This window comes from Lygodium microphyllum, chromosome 7, assembly GCF_053477565.2.
Source record: "Lygodium microphyllum isolate KBCC chromosome 7, Lygodium_microphyllum_v1.1.10, whole genome shotgun sequence".
NCBI lineage: Eukaryota > Viridiplantae > Streptophyta > Polypodiopsida > Schizaeales > Lygodiaceae > Lygodium > Lygodium microphyllum.
The window spans coordinates 5700427-5720431 of NC_141141.1; the positions used below are offsets into that span (position 1 = coordinate 5700427).

The window sequence follows — 20005 nt, forward strand, 5'->3', positions numbered from 1 at the left end:
GCCCCCCCATGATGGCAGTGAATGTATTGATGCAAGCAAGGGCGATGGAGGCGAAGTGTTGCGTGGATCTAACTGCAGAGCGAAGGTGAAGGTGAGTAGAGGGCGAGTCAAGCGACGGGCGTAGGGTAAGGGCAAGGGCGGGGGGAGAGAGAGTGAGAGCGAGAGCTCCAACAAGTTAGGAGTACAAGCTTTACTTCCATGCTTATTATCAATTGCAAGACTAACCAAAACATTCTAGTCAAGGAAAAACCCTAACTCTTGCAATACATTGGCATCTTTCCACATGGACATTGATTTCAATAGCAATTATATACCTAGTGTGCATAAGTTGGTTTAGCTTCCGAGTAAAACCATTGAATGAGTCTCAAAGTAAACAGTGAATTCCTAGATTGCACATAGATCATAACCAAGTAGAAAGCCAATTGTTAAAGATTGGAAATAGAAAGCCAATTGTTAAAGATTGGACAAGTTATGACGTGTTGGGACATGTCCTACACAAAGTTTATCTTCCCCATCTCCAACTCTCCTCTCAATTCCGAAAAGCTCATGTCATCTTGCACCTCAACACTATCTCACAAGAGGTATTGATTGGAAAGATACTCATGATAATTATTCGCATAAGCATAATCTTCATAACATAACAAAGTTCAAAAATTCGTGATTCAAGGGAGAGTGCATGGCTTTAATTAGGTTTTGCTTGGCTACAATTTCTGTTTTTGAAAAGGGAATTGTGTAAGTACCAAAAAATGCACTGCTTTTTGAATTCCCAATTTCGGAATGTTACACCCTTTCACATCTTGCACGTCCAACTATTTCCTCAAATCAACTTGCAATCAAACACCCTTCCACATCTTACATATCCAAGAGTTACTTCCTAAAGTAAACTAAGTGATACTTGAAACACATTAGGCTTGCATGAGATGGTGGCAAGGATCTTTCCTCGTGTTGAAAGTGGATGGCGGGTCCATCTATATTCAGAATACTTGAGCTTTATATACAAATTTAAAGGCATGCCGATGCCAATTCAAAGAAACAAAACATCCTTAAGTGGAGAACATAAAATATAATGAATAACCAAAACATCTAAAACCCACTTTGTGGGATCCAACCCACATCAATGCCTTATAAGGTCCCACATTGATGAGCATGTTTTCAAGGGTGGCCTTTTACACATCATGCCACAGCTTCAAACTAGCATGGTGACTGAAACCCATTCTCAAACATTTTTTTTTATTGTAACAATTTCATTTTTAGCAAAAGCATTATCAAACCAAATTTATTCTATGTTAGGTGATGATCCCACTTGACAGCCTTCAAGTAATGGCTACTTAGATGTGCTCTATTATAGATTCGTTCCTCAAAAAGTTGACGTTTACCTTTATCAAGCCACAAAGGCAACAAAGGTGAATATTTGACGAAGGATACCTTAATTACTCCAAAACGTTTCTGTATGCATCAACACATTGAATCACTAAACTAAGAAGGCCCCAAGAATGACCAAATCTTGCAACAAGAAAACTTGCAGGTTTGACGATCATGACCTTTCTAATCCAAATCCTCTGACGGCAACTAGAGATCCTCTGACATACTTGGAACACGATAATATGAGTCAAAATACAACATTATTTTCTGGCGTGTCATCTTTCATTGTTTTCTATTGACATTACACTAACAACAGATGTAAGACCTTTTGATCCCTGACTTTTTTAACCTTGCAATAACTGAGTAGTTTAACCTGTTTTATTAAGCTTTTCATGATGAAACATACAACCAGTAACAGCTTACATGTTCTCTGCACCATTAAAAGGTCCTCTAGGCATGGAAAAAGACCCACTCAAACATTAGAAAAGCCTACTAATCTTCAAAAGAACTGCATAGTTTTCACCTGATCACACATTCCAAAACCCTTCGCCCGCTCTCCTCTTATCAATTGATGAGACCAACAAGGATTGTAGAGAGCTTTATGCCAAACTATCCATGCAATTATTGCAAACCCTAACATGCAATAGCATTGCCCATCTTCACAGTCCACAGCTTGGAGGGTATTCAAGAAAGGTGGTTCAAAAGTCATTGTCGAAATCTCTTTGATCTGGATGGTATACAACCAAAAATGCCATTCCCTGCCTCATGCAGGCAAAATCGGTCACAACTCAGCAAGGTAAAGTACAACCATTTTACCAACCCTTTTTCATACAAAAGTTAGGAACTCCTAACCAAACACAACAGAGAGCCAGTCATGTCTTGCTAATACGAGAGAAGCTGACGTTAGCTTGACTGCAACCTAGCCGAGATTCAGTTTATTCAGTAGTTTTCGCCATCGTGGAGGCTCCTCGTCAAAAATGTAAGTCAAGGGAGAAACAAGAACGCCACTTCCCCCAACCTGTCCACACCCACACACCAACATTTTCAAAACTGGTGGAATAAAACTTGGAAATTGAAACAAAAAAACAAATTTTAAATGTACGCAACAAGCTTCCCCTCCTGTTTCTCAGATACAGCTATATTCTTTTGGGGACAAGAAGTACCTTTCTCAGCTGCTTGACAGCATCATAGAGGCGGTTTTTGGTTACACAGATGACTATTGCATAATAGTCCGTCTGCACTTTCCCATCAGCTCCACTAAAAACAGGGCTTACTGTAGGACCCTGTAAAGAACAAGTTTACAAGGCAAAAGAAAAGAAATGCCAGCAAAGAGAATTTCATTCCAAAAGTATAACGGAAGTACCTGTAATCCGTGAAAATCTGTACCCTTCAATATGCGTTCAGCAACTTCTTGTTCTGATTTTCCTCGCATATTGGCCACAATCTGCCAGCGGCTAGATAGGTGAGCTCACCCATGATATCAGATCATGAGATAGGATATAAAAGTTTTTCTGACAGAATGGACAACTCACTGTGAATTGATTTCTTGCCCGCAGATGGGCCTCTAATCTCTCTAACATCTCATGAGTTGTCTCTAGAGCACTAGCTCTTTGAATCAAAGCACGTTTACTTGCAACAAGGACACCCTGCAAAGATCTATCAGTCAAATGTGAAATAATTAAACACAAATTTTGCAGAACAACAGAAAACATTACATAACCAGGACCTCGCTTTTCAAAACCAAGCCACCTTCAATCTGCTTCAGGTTGTTTTCTCGTAGTGTAGTACCACTGCTAACAAGGTCAAGAATTGCATCAGCCGTACCCATCTGGCACAAAATTAGTTCACATATGTCAGGGATTTGGCTCGAAGGAAAATGCATTTACGAAAGGAAAATGCGTGTTTAGGTGTCACTTAGCATTAAATAAGGGTCAAAGGGTTAGCTACACAATCTAGCCAATATATTCAGGCCCTATCACTTGTACCAGCATCTCACATCTTTCACTTATTATTATCAATCTATCTTTCAGTTTGAGGGTACTACTCTCTCTCTCTCTCTCTCTCTCTCTCTCTCTCTCTCTCTCTCTATATATATATATATATATATATATATATATGTGTGTGTGTGTGTGTGTGTGTGTGTGTGTGTGTGTGTGTGAAGTTCCATCTGCCATCACACACGTGAGCTCCATACCCAACAGTGGTATCAGAGCAATCTTTGCTGTCCAACAGGCAATCTATGTCCGCAAACACCTCTCCCATTGTCCCTTGCAGTTCTCTATCTCAGGTGATCAGTTTTCAGCCTTCTTTTGGTGGTACACTACTGCGTTTATCAGATTTCAGCCTTGGACTTTTGTGTTCTGGCAGCCAGCCTGTTGCCCTTCATTATTCAGCACCCTCTCATCTCCAACTAGTGGTTACAACACTTAGGATCCATGTCCAATGGATGTCACTCTCCAACACTACATTGTAATGCCCTTGGACATTCTATACCGTCTTACATTCATCTACAACATTCATTCACTTCAGAGTTTCTTCTCTCCGTGTTTGTCTCTGTGTTTGAGTTTTGAGTTTTTGCATTTTGCGTTTTGTGTTTAGAGTTTGCGTTTTGCGTGTCTCTGTCTGAGTCTTTGTGTTTCACCCTTGGTCATATATGTTGTGTTTCCTCACTGCAAACCCTAGCATATCTTCATAAGTAGGAGATGATGGCTCCTTCCACGGCGGAGACTCAATACACAGCTCTCTTTGTTGGTACTACGAAGGCCATCTGCTTGAGAAGCTTGTTGGTGGTGCTTCAATTCCCATGAGTTGCATCAACCATCCTTTGCTACGATAATCAAAGTGTGATTGCACTAGCTCGTTACTCGATCCTCCCACCTAGAATACAACATATTACAGTATGTTTTCATGTTATCAGAGAGCAAGTTGATTTATGCACTATATGTCTAGAGTTTGTGCCTTCATTTGATAATTTTGCAGACCTATTGATCAAGGCGATCAATTGGCCATTGCTACAATACTTCCTACCTAGGATCGGCTTGGGTGCTTTCTCCCCTACTTATTCAAAATAACAAGAAAATGATGTTTCCCTCCACCTTTCCCTTCCAGTTTAAGAGGGGGCAGTCTTCTTCTCTTGTTGATAGCAAGGTGTTAATTATAGTTATTTAATTCACACATTATGTATATTGCATATATCTTCATCCATATCATAAGGATGATCATGATTGTAAAAGGGCGTTTGGACAAGTAAACAATCCAAATGGCACCATTGCATGATAGTTTGCATGAGTATGTTCTTTCTTGCATAGCTCCAATCCATTAGCATTCTGCTCGTGTAAACATGCATCTGAGAGCATTTATCCCTTTTCAATCTTTTGAGTGGTCAACTCTAGATCCACCATACTCATGGCATTGCACATGACAATCTCTCTTGCTTGCTTAGCTTATCTAGCTTGCTTTCTGCACTTCTTTTTTACCTCTCCATATCTCACCATAGATGCTTCTGACACATGCATCCCAAGGCAGTAGCTATCAATCCTTAATTTCTACTGTTAATAAGAATTTACAGGAGAGATTAGCCAACATTCCTGCCCCTAATGGCTGAAATGGTTGTATTTTGTTGGGATAACTTGAGAAATGGCATGAGGATAAGAGAATGTTGTACAGAGAGACATTTTCTAATCTTCTTTGCAGAAGATGAGAAATCTATTGTCGCCTTGCTACGACAGCCCTAGAAGCTATCGCCTATAATTGCAGGCTACCCAATATACTATTGACCCCTCTTTTGAGCTATCACATGCACTTAGAAGATTTTAGGCTGCTATCGCCTAGTCCTAGAGGCCACAAAACGGCTATCACTTGCCGTAGCACAATCCCTCGTGGCTGTAGATTACTTCAACAACATCTCTATTCTCTCTTACAACCTTCTCTTCTCTCACAATGGCCGGAATTTGTCTTTCACTAGCCTCCAATAGCCTTCTCCCCACTTGCATGGGCAAGTTTTACCAAATGGTAGCCTTCTAATCCCATTTTCCACCATTACCTCACTTACTTGAATTAGTTTTCAAAACATTAATTCCAAATATTAATCCAAAAATTATTTTTTGTTCAAAAAATTTGTACCATCTCATGCCACCGATGTTAATGGCCAATAAATTGATCTTCCCCAAAATCTCACACTGGGTACCATGTCATGAGGACATGTATTTTTGAAACCTCACTTAACATGTGGATTAATTTTAATCACATGATTAAGTAAATGTTGCACATGTGAGGTGCAACTGGGATTAAAGTAAATTTGCGAGTCTGGGATCCGAAGAGTTTAAGGGTGTCAAAGGCAAAAGTTGCTATAAGTTATGCCGCACAGATACTTGGTGGTATCTGGTGCCATTTGTTGGCCTAGGTCATGCATTTAGCCATAAGTGTCAATTGGTGACACTAGAGAAGTGGCATTTAATGGTATCTAACGCCAATCTGATGGTCAAAGATGGCACAGAGACACTCGGGAATGAAAGTTGACTAGTCAATTTAATTATTTTTAAAGACTGAAAATTAATATTTGATTATGAAAATTACTGAAAAACCCATTTGGGAAGACTGCCACTTGTCAAAATTGCCCATGCAAGACTGAAAAACATCATTAGAGGTTGGAGAAGCATTTCTATAAATTCAGCCTGCAAAGGAGAGGGAGGAGAGGTTGTTGGTCTGATTTGCAGCCATTGGAGGACCTTCTAAGGCTGCCAAGGGCAAAAGAAGACCAATCAACAGCACGAGATAGCATCTACAGGCTATTGAGACAAGACAGCAGCTATAAATTACTAATTTTCTTCAATTCTTTGCATCTACAAGCTGTTGTGGAAGGGCAACAGCTGCATTTGACTAATTTTCAGTCATTCTTCACGACAAAACTCTGAATTTTCTCTATCTACAGCTTTCCCTCTCATCTCCCAACCATTTCACAACCTTGCTCTGAAGATCTCAGCATTTGGTCCCTTGGAGGTTGAGAAATTTCAGATTTCTCTACTGTAAATACTATATGCAACAAAAATTAAGATTTACCAACAGCCTCCAGAATTGTACCAGAAATTGGAAGCTCCAAGACTTGGATTGAACAAGGCTGAAGCTGTTTTTAGCCTATTCAAGTGGAGGGACCAACAAATAATTGAATTTGGGACATTTTCCATTTTCATCAAAGCGGATGAAGGCCAATTGATTGCCCGAATCAAGAGGCAAATCGGATTAAAGACTTGCTGGTGATTCATCACAACAAGGGGAGTTGAAATACCGAAAGAGATTGGGAAAATCCCATTGTAAATCAACTTATTCTTCAATAAAGCTAAAGAAACACCGAAAGGGGCGTTAATTTTGGAGCCAATCAGGTGTGCATTTTCCAAGATCAGTAGGTAAATTTGTATTTTCAGATTTGCATTAATTGTTTGCTGCTTTAATTTAGTTGTAATCAGGGATTTACCACCCATCTATGGAAGAAAGGCTAGTTACATACCACCTAGTATCTGTCAAACATAACATACTACAACTTTTGCCTTTCGCACCTTTTCATACCTCAAGGTTCTTGGCCACACACTGTGAAATAACTAATGTGCACCTCACATATACAAGTGATAATTACGCATTTGATTAACTTTTAATCAAATGCTAAGCAAAGCACTAAAATTTCATGTCCTCATGACAAACCTAGAACATGAAATTTAAAGGCTTTGCTAACAGCTTTACTTAGCATTTGATTAATTTAAAAATCAAATGTGCAAATATGAGATGCACGTGATATACAAGCAAGTTGTTTCACGGTAGCGAGCCAAGGACCCCAAATAATAAGCTAGTGCTAAAGGAAAATATTATAACAAGTTATGTTGTTAGATTCTACAAGTGGTTTCTAGTGTCAGATATTGGCCTATAAGACTTTAATTAACTATAAGTGGTTGCGGTGACATCAGAGACTTGGCATCAATTAAATAACTATACCACTATAAGGACAATAACTGCTCAGAGATACTTGGGAGAAAAATGGCCTTGCCAATTTAATTGTTGGCTTGTTATATTATTTTTCTCACATTATATTCTAAAAATTAATTTGATGAGCTAGATAATGCTGGAAATTCAACTTAGAAGGCTATCACTTAGCAAAACTTACCCATGCAAGTTAAGGAAAAATGAATTGAGATTGAAAGAATAAGAAAATCTCGTTTTTTCTTTCTAAAGCTGTTGGAAAGAGGTACTAAATTATTGCTGCCTACTTTTGGGGCCATTTCCCAGCCATTGAAGACCATTTTGCTGAAGATAACTGCAAATACTTGACCAAGGGAAGCTGGCGATTGCAACTGATACACTTTCTCCTCAATATCATGGTTTTTCATGCTCCCTTTTGCTGTTGGTGAATCCATTGGGGCTAGAAAACTAGGTCAGCACCTCAACTTCACCAAATTCTCATAACAAATCTCTGCATTTTCTCTCTCTACAACATTCTCTCTATTTCTCCAACCATTCCCTAGCTTAAGTCTAAGTTTTAAAGCAATCCAACCATTGGAGGTGGATACTTTGATAAATCTTTGCTTTAAACCCTAATTTATAGTGGAAATTAGGCTTTGACAACCACCTCGAGAAGCATGCCTATATTTAAAGGCCTTGGACTTGAATTTTCAAAGCTCAAATAGTCTATTTCAAAAGGATTCAAAAGACCAACCAGCCAGCATTAAATTTGGGCTAACTTATTTCCAAGGACCATGGGTGAAGGCCAATCACCTAGCAAATCAAGAGACAAATCAATTTGTAGACTCGTTTATGACAGCAAGAAGCACTTGGATTAGTGGAGGAGATTGAAAAATCTTAGTTGTACTCTATACATTTGCAATACAAGTTGAAGAAATACCACAAGGAGCGCCAAGTTTTGAAAACAATCAGGTGTCGATTGTCGAAGATTACTTCTTGCTGGTTTCCTGGTTCAAATACTGGCAATGGAACCATGAAACCATCATTTCTCCTCAAATAGGGTGATAATAACTTGGTTACTCAATAATTCTGAAATGCACACTTTACCACTTTAATCTTGGACACTCTAATCTCCTCCACTAATCCCAGTGCCTCTTGCTATCGTATACAACTAGCAAGCCTTCAAACCAACTTGCCCCTTGGTTTGCACGAGGATTGGCCTTCACCCTACTCCTTGCAAGACAAATTTGGCCCCAAATTTGATATTGGCCATCTAGCCTCTTGAATGTCCTTGAAATTCTTCAATTTCAGCTCTAGAATCAAGTCCTAGGCCCTCAATTCTAAGCACGCATCTCGAGATATCTGTCAAACCCTAATTTCTATTGTAAACTCGGGTTTACAATAGAGATTAACCAAAATCTCTACCTTTGTTGGCTGAGATGACTGGATTTTGCTAAGAGAACTTCAAAAATGGCTAGAGAATGGAGATAATGGTGAAGAGAGAGGCATTCCTGATTTTCTTCATGTGGAAGAGAAGAAATCTAATGCTGCTATGGCAGCCTTGGAAGCTATGGCCTAAAGTTCTCGACCGCCCAATATGTTGCTAAACCCTTTTGTTTATTGTGGTCTGCACCTAGAACTCAAAAGCCTTTGGACTGCTATCGCTTCGTCTTGGAGGGCACAAAATTGCTATCATCAGCCGTAGCACAGTCCCTAGTGGTTGTAGGTCACTTTAGCAGTAGCTCCCCTCTCTCTTAGAGCCTTCTCTTCTCTCACAATGATCTTCCATTAATCTCCAACAGCCCTCTCCCCACTTGCATGGGCAAGTTTGCCCAATGGCAGCCTTCTTGTCCCATTTTCCAACATTATCTAGCTTGTTAAATTAATTTCAAAATATTAATTCTAAAGATTAAGTTAATAAATACTTCTTGCCAAGAAAAATAATTCCACCAACCACCAATAATTAAACTGGATAGGCCAATTTATCTCCCAAGCATCGTTAAGCACTTCTTAGCCCCTAGACTAGCATTAACTAATTAATTAATGCCTAGTCTTTAATGTATTATATCACCGTTGACATTAATGGCCAATAAATTGGTCTAGGCCAAAATCAGACACCAAGTACCACCTAGTACCTCTCAAGTTGAACTTATTACAACTTTTGTCTTTTACACCAACCAATATCTCGAGGTCCTACATCCCTCCCCCACCACTGTTAGATAACTAGCATGCACCTCACATGTGTAAGTCACAACTGCACATTTGATTAAATTTTAGTCAAATGCTAAGCAAAGCACTAAATTTTCAAGTCCTTGTGCTAAGCGAATCCTTCGTTACTTGCAAAGGTACTCAAACACATGCCTTGATATTTCCTAGGGAAGGATACTTGTAGCTACAAGCTTATAGTGTTTCAAATTGGGCTGGGGACACAAACACTCTCATAGTCTACTAGTGGATATTGTTTCTTTTTGGGTCATTCATGCATTTTATGGCTTAGCAGTAAACAGCCTACAGTGGCTATCTCGTCTTGCAAGGTCGAGTACGAGAAAGCTTTCACAACAACAATAGAATATGTATGGTTGTGCAAATTGTTAGCTGATCTACAAGTTTTATTGAAGGATCCTACACCCATTCTCTCGGACAATCAAAGTGTTATTGCAGTAGCACAAAATCATGTATTTCATGCAATTGAGATTCATTACCATTATGTCAAAGAGAGATATTATGCAAGAGAGATCAGCTTGATATATGTTTTCACATAGGAAAATGTTGTAGACATTTTCACCAAAGCTTTACTATGTGAGAAGTTTGAGGCTTTTCGCAAGTCCTTGAACTTATTACCCCTCAGTGTTTGATGGTCCTTGTACTTCATCACATTGACACAGTAGGAAGGTGTTACAATTTACCAATTCTAGGTTGTGCTCAATGTAATTCATGTGGTGTGTTGACACTTATTAAAGTGTCAAAGGATGATGTATCTAAGGACTTTAAGGTGGTGATACTAGGCCCTAGAGTAAAGTTATTTCAACTCTAGTTAGAGTGTGAAAGGTTTGCCAGGTCAACCTTAGATCTTTGTTGTGTTTTATACTTGCATTCTATGATTCTCACTTTAGTTAATATACTCTTTTAGCTCACATGTTGTCATGGTCTACCATCTCTTATTTCTCTCTCCTCCATAGCAGGTTTTCACATAATTAATTAGTTTACCAAACTTTCATTGAAAGATGTGCATTCTTGAAGAGTGTTTGTGTCTCATAAGTAAAACCCTAATTTGGGAGGACCTATCCATGTATAAATAGACAAGTTGCCCAACACTCTGCCTCAATCTCATTTTTGCAACTTGCAAGTGCCTTCTCTCTACTGTCCATACCCCATTTGTGGAGAATATCTTAGCTTAAGTTATTGGGCACTATTTCGTATCATCACACGCATGTTATCCAACCTTCTGCTCTCGATTGTAACCGTTCTCAGCCTCTCCTGCTTGCTATCCAACCTAGTGACTACTGTCTACACCCTAACCACATACCATTTGCTAGCACGTGGACAACTCTTTGTGTTTGTAGCTATGACCAACGGCAATCTGCATTTGGTTGTTCCCGAACCCGCCCAACCTTGCCACGTCATCAAATTAATGCATCTTGTGTTTTAGGATCAATCAGAGTACGACACGCTCTTCTATTCCTAATTTCTACCCTAATCCTAGAGACATGAGAGTTCGAGAGTTCAAGAGTCAATACTTTATCTTTGAATAGTCAGTTTGCTACATTGAGCATTCTATTCATTCACTATTCAACTTTCATTCATCGTCTATGCTCCTTGTCTATGTGTTACCCTAACCCTATTCATATTTCTTTATCATTTTGTATGTTTGTCATATAATTGTGTTTATATTTTGTAGTTGAGTATCTTTTCACGATAGCAAAGCTAGGTACTCATTGAAGAATCTAGACCCTTGATCGAAAACCCCAACTTCAAAACAGAAACAACGAAGGAAAGATAACATCGAACGATAAAGCTCATGAGGAAGAGAGTATTATCTATTGACCATGTTAAAAATTTCTTAAAGATCTATTCTTGTATCTTATCACATATAGAGGGGATTATAAGGAAAAATTTGGTAATTCTTGTTTTTTTTTCTTTGAATTATGCTTCTCAAAGTCAAAATGAGTTTGGTGTTTCACCTTCTATGCATTTTGTATCATCATCTTCATTCCACTTTCCGTCACTAAATCACTAAAATCAATATAATATATCCACATCCAGATCATTTACACCTCAAAAGCAAGCCATTACAATATTCCATGAGAAAGAAAAAGAGTAAAATAAAGATACAATTTTTCATTCTTTAAAAATGATAGGATTTACATATGTTAAAGAATACCCCACCCGAGTATCAAGCACTTAAGCCTTGAGGCTAGCCTATATTTGGGGCTAGCAGTATACAAGTGGTGGTTTATCATCTTAGAGACCAACAAATTCTTAAAGATTAACCTCAATTTAAAACCATCCTCTTAAAGGAATTCCTTCCACCAAATGAAATTCAAAGAATTTGGGAGGATTAAGAAAGATCATGGAAAGGAGTAGGCCCTCATTGAAATATATTGTGAAGTATGGAGTACTACAAAATAATCTTCACATGGAAGGGAATTGACCACTCTAGAAGACTAGGGATATTGTTATAGGGCTCAACAAGGCTTGTAAAAGGTAAGTCAAGCATAATACACCTAAGACAAGGGATTTTGTAAAGAGGGCTAGACGAAGCTTGTAAAAGGGAACTCATGACTCCAAAAGACCAGAGATTTTTGTTAGAGGACTAGACAAGGCTTGTAGAAGAGGTGATTGAATTTGCCTTAATTATGAAGATAATACACGCTTGGATACATTTATAAGCCCGTTGAGTCTTAAGTCCAAGGCTACGGAATCACACACTAAACCCATTGGGGATTTCAAAAGAAAGTCATCTTAAAGTAAAGATAAAAAGCAACCAACATTTGCAAGGGAAAAAAAGGGTTAAGCTAAAAAACGAGAATTATGAAAAGGCAATAAAGGAAAAAATATGTTTTTATTGTTTATCCCCAAATCACTCTACTTGGGACTGTCCTTAAAAGAAAAAAGAATCTTGGAAAGCATGAAGAATCAATAGGAAGGCATAGAATCAAAGTTGTGCTTAATGACTCCGTGATAAATAGTTAGCAATAATGTTTGTCATGCATTGTCATCTCCTGGCTATGAGCCTCAGTCTAAGCCACAAATGGGGACATTAGGAGCTCTAACATCTCTATCATGTGCTTTAACAGAGAAGGCACCTTTATTCAAAGCATGCATTTCTTTTCTCACTAAATTTAGTGTGCATTTCTTGGTTTTGTAAAGCACCAGTCAGGTTGTGCAGCCCTTATAGATTGTGATTTGCCTTGCTTGCCCCTATCTACATTTTACCCCTGTCATGTCAGCACTTTCAGCATTTTCTCATGCTGCTCAGTCAGATTTAGCTGGACAACTACCACATTTAGTGTCTCAGCTGGCTGGTCAGCTAGTTTAGAGGCATTTCAGCTATTTAAAGCTGGTGGGCACTTTGGGCAGATCACTTCTTCCTCTTCTGCAGGTGCACACTTGTTTTCGCAATCATCTTCGTCTTTTGCAGACTCCAAGAGAAGCTATTGTGAGAATATGCAACAAAAGAAAACATGAGGTCAGAGAGGGAAGGAAGAGAAAGACTGGAACGAAAGAAGAGAATGAAAGTGATACATCTGCACTGAACTCCAAAAGAACGCCAAATACAATGTGGACTGATCAGTCCAGCATGCTGCCCAAAGCATCAAGGAGGGCACCGGATTAGGTGATGAAAAATGCAGCACCAAAAGATGGAGGAGATTCTTGAAACTCGGAGTGTGCTGAACCTGCAGGAATGAATGAATGACCAGCCACTGCCTGATCGCTATAAATAGCCAATGCGCTAAGCATCTGGCCAACTGGTATGTAGGCATTCCAACAGTTTTGCTGAATCAAGTGGTCGCCCCATCAAGCTAGTGAGAATGCAAGCTCCAGTTGCTAAAAAAGAAATGTCAAGGGCTGGAAAACAGGAACAGCCAATGTGAACACACTTAAAGTGACTGAAAAAGAAGCGCATTGTAATGCAGGCTCTAGCAAAGCTGTCTCCTCTATCAAAACACAAAAAGTAACATATAAACAGAATGTTAGAGCCCCTAATGTCCTCATCTAAATCTGAGACTCACAAGCAAGAGATGCCTATGCATGGCATAAGTGATTGCCAATGCTCCCACTTAGATCCTCAATGTGGCTGAAAGCCAAAGAAGAAGAAATGGATCTAAGGGTACCAGATGGAGTGACAATGTTGAGGAAGTCCATTGATGTAGTTCATCAATGAAGCTAGCTCCTCACAATCATGAGAATCGCCCTCGAAAACACGAGGGGAATGGGAATCCACAGCCACATGACCAATATTGTCCCCTTCTAAAAGCCTGGGGGTAGGAGCGAACCGCCAAAGGAGATGGTGAGGAATGAGATGGAACCTGTGGTGTGCACCATTGAGAACGGGTGTGCCTATGAAGACCACCTCAAAGGGCCCTGCACAATCAGGAATAAGTGTAGCTACAAAAGATTACCTCAAAGGACCCTACACAATGGAAGGAAAATGCAACCTATGTAGCCCCTGCCAACATGTCGCTAAAATGGCACCTAAAGAAGAGGCCTAAATAAAGAGGACTTGCTCTATGAAGACAATCTGAGTACCGAGTCTATTAAGGACATTACTAAAATAACTAGAAAGCCCAAATCTCAAACATAGAGAATGCCCAAAAAGGAGCTCAATGGATGGTCAAGTAATAATAGCAAGGTGTCAACACCATTGATAGACATCGAATAAATGTCACTAACAATGACTATACCCTCCGATGAATGAAGACCCTAAAGCAAATCTCCTCGAGAACTCATATAACTCAAAGCGCCACTATCAATGAGTCAAGGCCGCTCGAAAGATGAGACAATCAAAGAAGAACGCTCCTCCATCTTATGGATGTGAAGAAACACGTACATGTAATAAGTAACAACTAAAGCAAAGGTGGAGAAAGGCACAAATGATTTAGCTCCATGCTTTGCTCTCGAGCAAAGGCAAGGATATTTCTTCCAACACTTGTCCTGAGGGTAGGCACCTTCCCATATTATGGGTATTTAGGCTGCCCATTTGAGTCTATGTCAAAGCTTTAAGAGGACTCTGAGTGCTTTGAAACGATCTTCTCCATAAAACTATCAAACATATTAATTGTATGATCCTTCCATGTGAAAAACTATATATTATATTATCTAATGGATTGTAATATAATAAATAAATCGTGCTATAATCAAAGTATATATCCATGGACTTATTAATAGTATTGTTCAAACTATATAGTTTACATAGATTAAATACAATCATATTGGCTATAAATGATATTTTTAATATTTTTAATGGATATTATTGTTTTTTTCAATAAAATACATAATAATGCCTAAAATAGTATGCATGAGTCATGAAAAACAAAAACATGTTCTGTATGATAGTCAACCTAAAATCATCGTTTTGTCTCATAAAAAGCCTAATTTTACAATTCTTCCTATGTTGCCTTGTCAACCAGCCGTGTTCCAATCGATTTGAGTAACAATACATCTATATTCTAAGTTCATAGCAAAAAGTTACAATAAAAATAAGTTGCTAACTACTTCACAACAATTCAAACTACATAGATATAAGGAGTTCCTATTTCTTAATTCTTTTCTTTTTGAGTTGTGTATGATTATTTTCTCCTATGTTATTGAGTTTGATTATGAGAATTGAGATCAAAAATAGGATTAAGAGTCATGCCCACACATCTAGCTTGGTATATCGACAAGTTGGAACAGGCTTTTCTTGAGAAATACATTATTTGAGAAGATACACAATTCACGGATTCATATAGAGCACAACTAATTGAGGCAATTTTTATTCTTCATCTTTATCCAACAATTTGGGATTGTGATTATCATTGTGATTGGCAATGAGATTGAGAGTAAGATCAGGATCTCTTATCATGTACATGAAATCAACTCAAGGGTGATCAGGAGGTTCAAGCTCCGCATCAAAATGTAAGTTCTAATTGTGCTAACTATTGCTCCTCTGTTTCCTTCAAACTATAATACATCTCTCTCTCTATCATCCAGACAGACACCACCAGGACATGGGTGACCCCCACATCGGAACTAGGAACCAAGAAGGCTTTCTACCGAGAACACTTCCTGCATATCTCCCCGAACGGCTTCATCACCCGCCCAAGCTACATGGACACACACTTGTCTCACGGGGTCAGAAGTGCCATCGGACAGATCCGCACGTCCTCACACCAACTACGGGTCGAAACGGGCAGATACGGGGCCAACCCCCTCCCCCCAAAAGACCGAATCTGTCAGCTCTGCCATCTCGAGCCAGAGACAGAGGAACACTATATCTGTAGATGCCCAGTGTACTACGAAATCCGGGGATGCTTCCACTGCCTATTCAGCGAAGGATTTGGACCACTCTCCAAGGTGATGGAATTCAAAGACCAGAGATGCCTGGGGCTCTTTCTACTGGAAATACGACGCCACAGAGACCACCTCCTACGAACCACGGAGCAAAGACAAGGAGCCACCAACCAACGCACACTCAACGACTTCTACCAAATACCAGCTACCCTCCCCACCACCAAGGCCCCACCAGCCCAACCGGCCTCCCAGCCCCCGAGGACCACCTTAGAAATAGCCACAACGAGAGGTAAAGCCTGGCGACCACGCCCCGCCGGCCCCCGTCCCCGCAGAAGACACTGGTCGAAGATACAAGGGATACTACGCCGCCATCGGAGGGCCTTGCCCCGCCGCTTTAGCCTCTCCATGCTAGACCGACTCATGCGGGACATCTTAGGATGAACACCCCCAGGAGCAATTCCACACCGCACTGGGAGTACCTCTAGATTGTATCTAGTCCAGATATCATTTTGTACCTACTCAATTTAGTTCAACATAGCATAAATGTTAGCTTCACTGGGACTTTTGAAATCTCCCAGACATTTGTATGCAACATTTTGGTCTTCTCTCTCTCTCTCTCTACTTGTGTCACTCTATTGAAAATTGTGTTGGTTTTTATCAAATTGTGACCAATTGTGTTACATGCTTAACCTACTTCTTCTACTTGTTCTTGAACTTCTTGTTGTCCTCCTTGTTTCCCCATCCCGAACCTATAATAAAAGCTTGTAAAGTTAGATCCACTCACTCCAATCTCCTTGAGCCACTTTCTTGCTCCAAAATCAATAGAGCTAACTCCTCCCGTAGAATGGTATCTCAATTTTTGGAGGTAAGCAAGCTAGTATAGAAGACATCATATTTTTTAAATTGAAGATGAGTAATAAAAATCATCGCCATGCCCTCTAACTAAACCATCTTGCCAACAAATACAAGGTCATCATACAATTCCTCCATCTTATTGATGTGATCCTTCATGGAAGGAGAATCATCAATAGAAACCATCCAAAATTTCTTCTCAATGGTAAGGCAATGAAAAAACGTCTCGAATTGATGGAGAAAATATAACTTTGTCCATACCTTCAATGTGATCCAAAGTCCATAAGTATGCATAAAGATAAAATCTTGCAAACTCATAAAGAGAAAAGATCAAGCTCTAGAGTTAAGTTAATCCCAAAGAGGAGCTTGGCTCAACGTAGAACCAATGAAGAGATCCTCCTCTAGATGAAGAGGGATTGGGATAGTAACAAATGCTCATAAATGGAAGGTAGCAAGGATACACTCCACTTGTACGATCAAAGGAAGTGATTTGAGCCATCAAGGCAGTCTTCTTTTGAGAAAGAAGAAAGAACACGCACCTCCATTGAAGGTGCTAGGACCACCATACAAGGAATTGCAATAGAGACCTTCTTAGAGACATATAGAAAAGCATTGGAAAAATGAGGCCACTCCAATCTTCAAGACCTCTAAAAGTATCACTGTCTTTAGGATCAAGGCACTCGTCTTTGATCTTTGTGTCACTCTTCATGATATTCGGATTCCTAAAACCATCAATTTGAAGAAGAATGGATTAACCCCTGTCCGAGTCATCAAATGCATCGAACGGATACTCATAGCTCTTCAAAGAAACCTACAAACATATTAAAAATTTGTTGTGTTTTGGTGTCGTGCTGCCTGAACAAAAGAGTTAATATCGCAACTACTAGTATGGCCATGCTAACAACTGGTAGAGCAAGCAACTAGCCTTCAAGAACAGAGTTAAGTTTACAACCACTAGGATGGCCATTCTAACAACTAATAGAGCAAGCAACTAGCCTTAAGCTTTTGTGTTTCTTCTTTTTGGAAATCTCTACCAAAGTGCCCAAACTCCCCACTTGTAATAGTAGAACATTCTCCAAGGAGGTCTATCGAAGTTCCTCAATTAATAATCATTTCCCAAACCTCTGGTCTTACTACTACTGCACCTGCCAATCACATAACAAGTGCAAATCTAATGGAACATTCCTTCAATTGATATCCTTGTTTTTCATAGTAATCCCACACACTGCAAAACTCTCAATCTAATCCTTTGTTATGCAATGTATGCGACAAACTTTCTTTCAACCTCTTTACTTCCTTCGGCAAAGAATCCTTCTCCTCTTTGTGCTTTTGGTGAGTGTCAAAATCCATGATTTTCAACCACTACTACTTTTACTTAAAGATTTCTTTCAACTCCCGCTCTGTACCTTTGCTTTCATCTTCACAATCTCTACACCAATTATTTAAAGGGTTTGGTGGGTGTGGCAATTTTTGCCTTGCTAATTGCTTGATTAAAGTTCCATTTAGAAACCATGAGTGCATATCCTCATCTTGGGTGGCATGGTTATCCATCGTGCTTAAATACTTTATTGTTTCCACAAACTTCCTGGACTTCAATTTCCTTTGCTTGATCTTTACCAGTTTCTCCATGATCTCCCATTATGCTTTTTCTTCTCCAGACTTGAAAACCAAGGCTTTCATTATAGCCTGGTAAGTTGGCAAATCTCTTTTTCTTTTTGTGATGAGTGGATTTCATTGGCATATATGTATTACTAAAAGTACCATTTCTTAGTCTCTCTTCTCAAAGTCTACGAAAAACAGTCCTCACAATCTTCTTTTGAGATGCCCTTTAATTTTGACCGGCTTTCAAACACCTACATATGCACCAATGAATATTCTGTGCAGGATAACTTCCCGCTTCCTAAGTATGAAGTGCACAATTCTAGTGATCCCACTTTAAGACCTTTGATGTTCAATGCTAGTTGAGTTCTTGTGATTGCTTATTGGTCGAATCTTATGTGTTGAACTCGTTTTTCTAAATCTAAACCCCTTGAAGTCAACCTTGTGCGCATCCGCAATGGAAAAAGAAACACAAACATCAAAGAGGGAAGGAAGAGACTAATATGAAAACAGGGAATAGAAGAAACGATCTACACTTATGTGAAAATGGAATGCTTGATACAAGAAGGATTGATCTTGTACATGGCCCAAGGCGTCAACGAGGACACTACACCAAGCTGATGACATAGGAAATATGCAAGATGATGGGGGAAGAGTGGTGGAGTCTGCAAAACACTATAATAGAGAGCTTGGTTGGGGACTGCTATTTATAGTAGCACCCCTGGAGGAGAGTTGACTTGCTAAACCGGTGTCACCCTAGAGTTTTGTGGTGGGAATTGGACACAAAGTCACATGGACATGTATTTTAATGCTTAGATTTGGCAATATTGAGTTGTGCACATGTGAGGTGCACATGTGAAGTGCAAGTCAATTAAGTCGCAATGATAGGCTAAGTACCACAAGCATGCAATGGTTTGCATTGCCAAAGGTAGTATTAAGTTATGTTAGGCATGTACTTGTAGGTGCCTAGTGTCAATTTGGGCCTAGGACATTAATAGGGCCTTTAAAATGTCCTAAGGTGACATTAGAACTAGGTATTAATTAATTAATTAATGCTGATCTAACACCATTTAATGTTGTGAATAACTTAAAGTCCCAAAGGGATTAGCACATTAAAAGTGGACAGCGCTAGCCAATTAAAGGGCATGGTCCAATGGATAATTAACTAATTTTCAGGAATTTCATTCTGAAAATAAATTAATTAACACTAAAAACTGCTTTTGAAAGGCTGCCACTTGGCAAATAGCAAACACAAGTAGTAAACAAGCCAATCAATTCATCCCAAAATTGTTCAAATGAGCGCTACATACAGCAGGAGCAGCTTCCAAGGCCCCATCAGCTGTCAATAGTTGTGTATGCTTGAGCCCATTTCTCTCCACAAATTGTCTTCCTAGCTGCAAAGTTAGGACTTTGACTGTTAAGATTTTCACATTGATCGTGAAAAACAGAGGACAAATTCAGACCACTGCCTATTAAAATTGTCGCAATGAATAAGATGTTAGAAAGTGTAATCCAAACAATAACTTCTTTTTTTTCAAGCAGAAACCCACGTAAGTATAGCCAGTGACAATTCTCAAAGGCCTTTCAGCAGTCCATTGTGGCATAGCTGCCAGTTGAGCTATTGATGAAACATTAGCAAAAATTCCATAAGTTGGCACCTGCAATTAAAAATAGGCTAAACAATCATACCTCTAGATTCAATGAGAACAGAAAATAAAACCATCACAATGGCCCCAGAAATTAAATGTAAAGT

General features: G+C 39.3%; 1 protein-coding gene across 2 annotated transcripts in view; it reads right to left on the reverse strand.

The window, feature by feature from the left end:
• Window positions 1-1697: 1697 nt before the first annotated feature.
• The window catches only part of LOC148033141 (ATP phosphoribosyltransferase 1, chloroplastic-like), a 61146-nt gene continuing 42838 nt past the window's right edge, over window positions 1698-20005 (reverse strand). The window contains exons 6-12 of one of the 2 annotated variants that reach the window (XM_087680909.1): window positions 19803-19910; window positions 19563-19646; window positions 3089-3190; window positions 2895-3008; window positions 2726-2806; window positions 2526-2645; window positions 1698-2380 (exon numbers count right to left, since the gene is read on the reverse strand). In XM_087680909.1, coding sequence (XP_087537035.1) covers window positions 2282-2380; window positions 2526-2645; window positions 2726-2806; window positions 2895-3008; window positions 3089-3190; window positions 19563-19646; window positions 19803-19910 — 708 coding nt within the window. In that variant the 3' untranslated portion in view covers window positions 1698-2281. The remainder of the gene's footprint in view (window positions 2381-2525; window positions 2646-2725; window positions 2807-2894; window positions 3009-3088; window positions 3191-19562; window positions 19647-19802; window positions 19911-20005) is intronic. The other variant, XM_087680908.1, reaches the window with a different exon arrangement.